Source organism: Ursus americanus, chromosome 32 (genome assembly GCF_024610735.1).
Source record: "Ursus americanus isolate L20-20 chromosome 32, mUrsAme1.1.p, whole genome shotgun sequence".
Classification (NCBI taxonomy): domain Eukaryota; kingdom Metazoa; phylum Chordata; class Mammalia; order Carnivora; family Ursidae; genus Ursus; species Ursus americanus.
Genome location: NC_142158.1, coordinates 4,442,943 through 4,451,477, shown reverse-complemented (window position 1 = coordinate 4,451,477; position 8,535 = coordinate 4,442,943). Strand labels below are relative to the sequence as shown.

The 8,535-nt window shown below is 56.6% G+C and overlaps 1 protein-coding gene across 2 annotated transcripts; it reads right to left on the bottom strand.

Annotated features, from left to right (window-relative positions):
* Nucleotides 1-1,571: 1,571 nt before the first annotated feature.
* CDSN (corneodesmosin) lies at nucleotides 1,572-4,942 on the bottom strand. 2 transcript variants are annotated; one of them, XM_045800353.2, is made up of 3 exons: nucleotides 4,858-4,942; nucleotides 2,646-3,016; nucleotides 1,572-2,609 (listed from the first exon to the last, which is right to left on the bottom strand). In XM_045800353.2, exons 1-3 carry the CDS (start codon nucleotides 4,940-4,942, stop codon nucleotides 1,572-1,574), a joined length of 1,494 nt encoding a protein of 497 aa, XP_045656309.2. The 2 variants fall into 2 exon arrangements, with proteins under 2 accessions (XP_045656309.2, XP_045656308.2); XM_045800352.2 differs by having other exon boundaries at nucleotides 1,572-3,016.
* Between the last annotated feature and the right edge of the window lie 3,593 nt (nucleotides 4,943-8,535).

Genomic DNA, 8,535 nt, shown 5'->3' with positions numbered 1-8,535 from the left:
ACTTCCTTGGCCTCAGGCTCAGTCTCCAGAACACAGTTGTCTGGCCCTCCCCACACTCTGCTTTCTCTCTCTTCTCCCATGGAAGCAACTCCCCTTCTCCACTATAGTGCTCTGCCCTTTCATCTCCCGTAGATCTCTCTCTAGAACTGCAGCAGAGGCATCTAGAGTGTGGAGGTGGAGAGGACACTTGGCTCTGTTCTGCCATGGGCTGGGGCATTTTTATGTAGGCTAGTGAGTCACTATGCTTGGCAGGGCTCCCTGTCATGTTCCCATCCTCTCTTTTACTCTCTCCACCCCTAGTTCCCAGAACAACACCCACCTGGGCTCCTACTCAGTCACCAGGAAACTGATCTGGTTGTTGTATTCCAGCCTTCCCAAGGTTCCAAGTGTCCCAGAAACCCAGGAAATCAATGTTCAGATTCCTAGAGAGGATGGCATCTAGTAAATGAGGCAAACTAATGGTAGAGAAGAAGGAGCCTGCATGGGGTGGGGAAGGGAATAATCAGAGCCCCATACACGGAGAGGGGAAGACCCCAGGTGAATGAGAAGTGAAGAGAGAATGGATTTCCTGGAGCAGTGAGGGAGGAAAGAAATGGGAGAAAGAATCTTGGAGACCAATCTCTGCTTTCAGTTCAACAAATATTTATTGTTTTCCTCCTTTGTGGGAGGAGCTATAAAGCATAAGAGAAATACTGTTCCAACTTATGAGTGAAAATGGGGGACAAGGGGATCTAGAGGTATAGGAGAGCACCATGCAGGTCCTCAGAGGAGACCCAGCACACGAAGATGGCAAAAGTCTGTTCACACAGTTTATTGAACCATCTGTCCAGGATCGAGAGAGAGCAGGGAACCTACTCCAGTGTCTGAGGGTACCCTGGTGTCTCCCTCACTCAGGGAAGCATCTGAGGATTGAGGAAAGTGGCAGCCAGGAAGGGAGACTGAGACGGAGACCTTGAGAGGCAAAAAGGAGTGTTGGGAACTCACAGAAGTTGTAGTGAACTCTATAGCTGAGTGGAAGTGGAATTGGGAGTGTGAGAACCCCATGGGGTGTAATGTTGGTTGACCAGACAGCAAAGAGAGGTCAATGAAAAGTGGTCATTGCTTTCAGGCACCCGTTTGGACTATGCTTTATTTGGCAAATAGGGAAAGGGGGGGATGATTGTCCAGGAACCAGAATTACTATGGGACATTTCAGGGGTTTCCCAGTCAAGAATCTGAATAGGTAGGGTTAGATAACAGATTGTACCATCTCAAAGAAATGACAGAGGAAATTTTAGGGAATGGTTATCTGGCAGGGAGGGCACTGCAGTGCAAGGGGCATCTAAGCAGTAGGCGAGAATGAAGAAAGGAATTTAGAGTCTACAATTTGGGGAGATGAAGGAAAAAGAGGTGATAAGGGGAGTCTGCCATATTGGAGCAATGGAGAAAATAGAGCAGCTCTCTTGGGAAGGAAGAGGGAAACTGAGCTAACCCCATGCCTGGGCCTCTGGACTTCTCCCAACTGAGAGATGGTGTGTGTGTGTATATATATACATGTGTATGCCCCCACATGCACATATGCAAAAGCTAACTTATGGACGGTCAAGTAACTCTCCCTCGGGTTGGAAAACTTCCGGGTCAGCTAGCTGGGGCCCCAGAGGCTTTACTTGGGCCAGGATGTCCCGGATGGAGCGGCAGGGGAGCTTTCCAGAGCTGCTGGAGCCACAGGGCTTGGCACCAGCTGAAGGATCAGGTTGGGGAGAGCCATCGGGACCCCCACTCAATGTTGAGGAGGAGACAGAAATGCAGGGGTGACCAGAAGAGCTGGACTTGCTGCCACAGGGCTGAAGGATGATTTTGCCACTGGATTGGGAGCTGGAGGTGCCACTGAAGGAGCCAGTGCCTGGTGGGGAACAGGGTCCCTGTGAAACACCACCGCAAGGATGGAAGGATGAACTACTGGAAACACTAGAACTGCTGTGGGCTCCAGAACTAGAGAGGGAGCAGGGCCCCTTAGAGCCAACTCCACAGGGCTGGACCCCACCAGAGCCCACTGGCTGAAACACAATGGCTGAGGAAGCCCCTGACTGGTAGATGTTGGAACTAGAAGAACTGTGGCTGGGGATGATGGGATTGCTGGAGAAGTATTTGCCCTCAGAGATGGGAGGCCCAGCTGCAAAGGAAGGGACACCTGGAGAGCCTTTGACAGGGTTCTCTTTGGTGAAGTATCCCACAGGGTAGATTTTGCCCCCACTGTAAGTCATGCCTGGGACCAGATAGCTGTCAGAAGAGCCACCCACCACTTCATAGCTGCCATAGGACTTGTCTACAGAAGTAATGGGGGGGCAGGGCTTGCCTGGAAGGCCACCACTGCTACAGGGGGCACCCTGAACCCCTCCAGGGCCACCAGAGCCATGCTGCTCCACCACCACCACCACTGGCCTTTGACCTCCTGACACAGAGTGGGAGCTGGAGATGTAGGGGCCAGAGTGGGAGACAATAGGCCCCCCACTGCAGGGAGAGTCAGAGACATCTGAACTACAGGGGCGTAAGTTAGAGTTGACCCCTTGGCCACCGCTGCCGGATATCCAAGAGCCTTGGGAAACAGATGAGCTTGAGCCTTCTCTAGACTGGGAAGAGCTCAAGTGGGAAGAAAGACCACTGACTGGTAGAGCTGAGCCAGATCCTGGTTGGGAACTGCTGCTTCCCGACTGGGAGGAGCTGGATCCAGAGGAGTAGCTGATCTGGGAATACCCTGTTCCTGGCTTAAATAACGAAGATCCTGAAGAACCACCCTGGGCGACACTGGAGCCACTGGAGCCACCACTAGAGCCACCACTGGAGCCACTGGAACTGGAAATGGAGCTGCTGGAACCACTGGAGCCACTGGAACTGGAGCTGCTGGAACCACTGGAGCCACTGTGGCCACTGAAGCTACTGGAACCACTCTTCCCAATGAGACAGGGGTCGTTGGGAGAGGTGATACGTGCATCCTTGCAGGGGTCTGGGAAGGTCCCGATGCTCTTAGCCAAGGCCCCTGGGGAAGAAGGCGTGGTTAGTAAGGGCCAGAGTGACTTGGCTTCCTCCCTCAGCTTCCAAGCCCATCTCAGTCATCTGCTTCTGATTTCTCCTGCGAGGGGCCCAGGGAGAGTCTGGGGTGGAAAGGGAAGGGAGAACCGGTTGTTGTCTGTAAAGGAAAATGAGGTGGCAGAAGAACAGCAGTTTCAGCGTTCTGGGAGGGGGCAAGGACAGAGAAAATGAGACTCCAAAGGAGGGGGTGTTAAGAGAAGAGGGGACGGAGGAGTAGCAGGAGCTCATGGGTCCAAAAGGAAGGACCCCGAAGAGACAGAGCATGGGGTAGGGGGGGAGACTGAGACTCCTCCAGATGGGGCATACATCCTGACGGGGAAAATCCCAGGTGAGAATGAGGGACCAGATGGAAGGAGGAGACAAGACAAAACAAAACAATAACTGGCCAGGAAGGAAAGAAAAAGTAGCAAAAGAGACTCAGAAAAGAGGAAGCCGCTGGCAGAGGGACGGAGGTAAGGTCGAAGGTCCTTGAGGACTAAGATTCTGTCACCAGCCTCCTGGGAGAGTCCAGGCTTGGGTAGAGGGTGGGAGTTCCGTTCCCATCTCAGTGCTGCCCATGCCGGGAAAGCTGGGTGGGGGACAGGATGTGGGGGCACCCTTGTTGCTTCAGAACCTGCTGAACCACGTGACAGGACACCGCACCCTGAGCCCGCCCTGCTGTCCTGGCCCAGACCAGGGCCTCGAGGATGAAACCCTCCTCCGAGGCTCACCACCATTATCAGTTTCCTCTCTCCCGGCCCAGCCATCAGCCAGGCCTGCCCACCCCCAGGCTCCAGCCTTTCCATCCCTGGCAGACCTGGAACCACTTCTTTCCTTAACCAAGCCCTTGCTTCTAACCCCAGGTTCGCCTTACCCCCATTTTTCCTCCACTCCCCACCTCACCGCCTTCAGGTCCCAAGCAGTGTGCACAGAGCTTCATGCCAGCAAGTCACCAAACCTCTCTGAGCATTAGTTCACACATTCAGAGAGGCCGAATCTGTCTACCAACAAGCACTTTCTCCTCAGTCTGTGATGTCCCCATTCTCTCCTCAAAGAGAAGCCCTAGGTGGCCCCCTCCTTCCCAACCCCAACTGTGCCCACAGCCCCCCTCACCTAGCGGCACTCACCTAGCGGCACTCCTACTCTGCTCCCCCAAGCCACACAGCCTCCTCTCTACCCCTGGGGCCGTGGGCAGGATCTCCGCAAACACCTGCTGGCCCACACCACAGCCCCGGTTTGGATCCCCACTTTACTGCTTTCTAAGTTGTGACCTTGAGCCAGTTTCTTCACCGGTCAAGCCTCCATGTGGTCCCCGGTTGAGTGGGAACAGCGAATCTCTCCTGCGGTTCTTCTAAAGTAAAGCGTAGAATAGTGTCTGGCCCAGAAAAAGCGCTCTGTGGCCGGTAACAATCATTCCTGTTAAATATCCGGCCTTCGTCTTCTACTGCTCTAAGATTCGATAATAGCAGTAACAACAACCAACATTTATATAACCCTCTAGAATTTCCAAAGGACTTGTCACATACATTATTTAATTTGAGACTCGGAGAGACTAGAGGTAGGTGTTATCATCAACCTGGTTTTAGAGCTTCGGAAACCGTGGCTCAGGAAGTTCGAGTGACTTGCCTGGAGTGACACGAGGAGCAGGCCTCAGACTCCGGAGCCCCTGCCCTTCCCCTGCGGGGTCCTCTCCTGGCTTCTCTCACCTCCCGGCGCACCCCGGATCCCTCCAACCGTCTCTGACCTGGTATCTGCATCCTTCCTCCCCACCCCTCCCGCTTTCCTCGCTCCCGGCCCCCAGCCTCCTACCTGGCAGGAGGAGAGCGACCAGCAGCAGTGCCATCATTCCTCGCCCTCCCGCACGCCCCGCCTGGGGTGCCCGCGAGGAGCCCATCCTGGACTGTGCAGCCTTCTGACTGACAGCGGCTCGTGGACACCCAGGGCCTTTATGCCAGGGCTGGACATTCTCTGGGCAGGAGTCACTGTGGGGAGGGGTGGGGAGGTGGAGGGGCAGGTGCCCGGGGCAAGTTGGTGTGGCCGGGAGGAGCTGAGGCAATCACGGGGCATCTGCCTACTCAGCGGCAGAGGCGGCTTCGGTGTGGGGAACCCGGGCCACGGGGCCCCTCACAATTCCAGCCTTCCTGCCACCTGACTGGCCTACCCGTGGCTCTTCGTTGCTCAACCTGGAACCAGGCCCTCTGCCCACTCAGGCAGCCGCTCTCACCACAGGACCCAGTCACGGGCTTCTCCACGGCCCTGCCTCCCCTTGGTGTTGGCCTGTCCCACCCGCATCTTCCTTCATTTCGACTTTCCCGTCCACAGCAAGGTACCTGTTCTGCCCGCACCCCCCCCCCGCCCCCTCGGCTTCTCATCCACAGCCGCTGGACCTGCCCCTTTCCTTGGGATCCATCACTCAGCCTCCACTTTTCTCCTGCACATCAAAGGATCTGCACTGCACCCCCTGAGCCCCCTGTTGTCACTGTCCGGTTCGCGCCGGCCACACACCTACTACGGGTTTCATCACTAAATGAGCCTTTTCCCTCTTACCGGCTAGTAATCTGCACTTCAAATACCAGCTCCCTGACCTCTCCCTTCTGGGGGCTCCTGGCATAGTCCGAGGGGTGCTGGGCGCCAGGGCCTCAGCCTGGGGAGAGGCCTGGGCTGGGAACCCCTGTCATAGCTGGGGCTGAGGTTACTCACAGGCCATTCACAGGACCTCCGCCTCTGCTGGTGACCCTGACTCCGGTGGGTGAGCCACGGGCTAATGAGGCTAATTGGGAAGGTGGTGGCCGTGCAGCCCATTAGCTGGCTCCCCGGCCTGGATGAGGGGACAGGAAACAGCCAGCTCCTGTCTGAGTGGGGTAAAGCGGGGCCAGGCGGACTTCAGGGCCCCCCGAAGGATAAAAGGCAGGACTGGCAGATCAGAGCCCTGACATCAGCCCAGAGGGAGGCAGACCCTCCTCCGTCCCATTCCCCTCCTTCCTGCTTTGGTCCTGGCCCCACCCCAGCCAATTAGTTGCTCACTCGTATTGCCCAGAGTATCAGTATCGGAGGGAGAGGCCTGGGAGTCGGGTCAAGCTGCCTCTCCTCCTCCCCCACCCTGCTCCCTTCATCCAGACTCTCATCTCCATACTTCCCCACAAAGGCAGCCTCTGTCCCATACTTGGCTGCCCTGTCCCATGCTCTCTCCCGTCCTGACTTTCCCGCCAGCCCAGGGCTGCCCATGGGACTTTCTTGGATGACAGGAATGTTCTGTATCTGTGCTGGCAAGTACGGGAGCCACTGGCCACACGTGGCTATTAAGCACATGAAATGGGGCTGCATGTCCAACCTGAGGACCTGAATGTTTAATTTTCCTTAATTTTAATTTAAATGTAAATAACCATGTGCAGCTGGTGGCTACCACCCCGTCTAGCCCAGGACTTTGCCAGCACTCACATTGGGATTGGGAAGGAGGAGGTGCGGGGAGCTCTGGCAAGAGGGGGTAATGGGACAGTGTCCCCCGAAGAGGGTTGATGCAGTGGCTTTAGGGGCGCCTGGATGGCTCCGTCGTTAAGCGTCTGCCTTCCGCTCAGGGCGTGATCCCGGCGTTCTGGGATCGAGCCCCACATCAGGCTCCGTTGCTGGGAGCCTGCTTCTTCCTCTCCCACTCCCCCTGCTTCCCTCTCTCGCTGGCTGTCTCTCTCTCTCTGTCAGATAAATACATAAAGTCTTTAAAAAAAATAAAAATAAAAAATAAAAAAACACTGGCTTTAGATTCAGGATGACCTGAGCCCCAGTCCCAGCTAACTTCCTGGCTTCAGGCAAGTCTGCAAACTTTTCTGAACTTCAGTGTCCTCCTCTGTGAAATGGAGATATTTAAATCACGCCTACCTCTCAGGGGAGTTGTGAGGATCAAATGGGAAATAGCAGAAAGACTCAGTGGGACAAAATTGTAGCCCTCGGGGCACAGGCACTTAGCAGATGAAGCCTCCAGTCTGAGGCCTCCCCTGGGAGACAGCAAGTAGGGTGGGCTCACTTCACAGCCCCAGGCTCTCTCTTCAGAGTCTCCAGGCCAGCGGACCTAGAGGAGACCTAGAGGCTCCGGGGGTGCTACTGAAAATGACATCAGTTCCCAGCGCCCATCTGGCCACACCTGCTCCCTCCCACAGAGTCCCGCTGGTCTCCAGGAGGAGGAGGGAAGGCGGGTGGGCTGGGAGCAAGGAGGCGAGTGCCCAAAAGAAGAGGCCCAGGGAGCCTTGTGGGTGGGGAGAAGGGGAGGAACTGCAAAGCCTGTGGGATACTCTCTTCCAGCACAAACAGAGGTGGCAACGTCTGTCCTGTTTTCTTCCTCTCATTCCTCCCAGATGCTGTCAGGCCTTGGCCAGGACAGCCAGCGCTGGAGGAGGACAATGTCTCTCGGCCTCTCTCCAGATCTCCAGCCGCCCACACAACCTGCTGCACAGCCACAGTCCTCCCGTCCGCTCTGTCCACCTCTTTCCAGCCGACGCCACCGCACACGGCTGCCCACATGTGCGCCCTCCCAGCTCCTCTCCGCTCTCCCGTTTCTTACTGGGATCCTCTCTGCTCTGCTATGTTTTACTAGCCTATGTCCCTTGGACTCATCATTCACCCTTCTCTGAAGCTCATGGGGCTGAGGCGGGCAGGGAAGGGACACTGGCTGGGTGCCTGCCAGGCCAGCGCCATCTTGTGGGACAGTCACCAATTAGACAATGGCCACGGAGGTGCAGGTGGGTCTGCTGTGTTCCCCAGCGGCAGGTGCCCTGCCCAGCTCGTGGACCGGGTGAGAGAGCAGGGGTGGCCCCAGGCCACACACCAGAGAAAATCAAACTTCAAGCACGTGCCTTCCAAGGGCAAGAGATCGGGAGTCCGGGCCCACACTTAGGAGAAGGCAGGTCGTGTCCGCTTCCGGCCGCCCCGCGCTGCCCTGGGCTGCGGCTGGTGCAGCATGCTCGGCCCGCCCCGGGTTTTGGAAGTTGCGACCAAGAGGAAGATGAATTGTCCTTGTCCTTGAGGAGCTGAAGTCCAGCTGGAACAGACAGCCTAGAGAGAGGCCCAGCGTGGAGAAAAGAGGCGTCAGGACGGGCCCTGGGCTTCGGGGAATGATGAGAAGGACAGAGAGCAGGCAGCCCAGACCCGGGGCCCTGGTGGTGCCGAAGCTGTATTTCGAACAAGCGTCTGGCTTGGGAAGTGTCAGCAGAGGGACAGCAGGCTGGAGGAACAGAAAGGCGACTTGCACCGACCTCCCAGGTGATGTGTAGCGCAGGCGAAGGGAGGACGGGTCGGTGCGGGAGATGCAGGGAACGGAGGGTTCTGAATGGGGAGACAGCATGGTCAGAGAGGAGGCGTGGGGTGGAGAGCCACGGTGTCCTGATGGCCGACCCCGGGCCACATTCCCTGGTGCTTAGGCCTCACAACAGCCCCACAGGGTAAGGGTTTTTCTCCCCCATTTCACAGATGAGGAAACTGAGTTTAAGTTGGTTGCTC

Bases quoted from the DNA above. Each gene is read 5' to 3' on its own strand.
- CDSN (XM_045800352.2), bottom strand. From the start codon at position 4,942: ATGGGCTCCTCGCGGGCACCCCAGGCGGGGCGTGCGGGAGGGCGAGGA. The intron at 3,017-4,857 runs GTAGGAGGCTGG...CTTCTTCCCCAG, and splicing joins GGTCGCTCTCCTCCTGCCAG to GGGCCTTGGCTAAGAGCATC.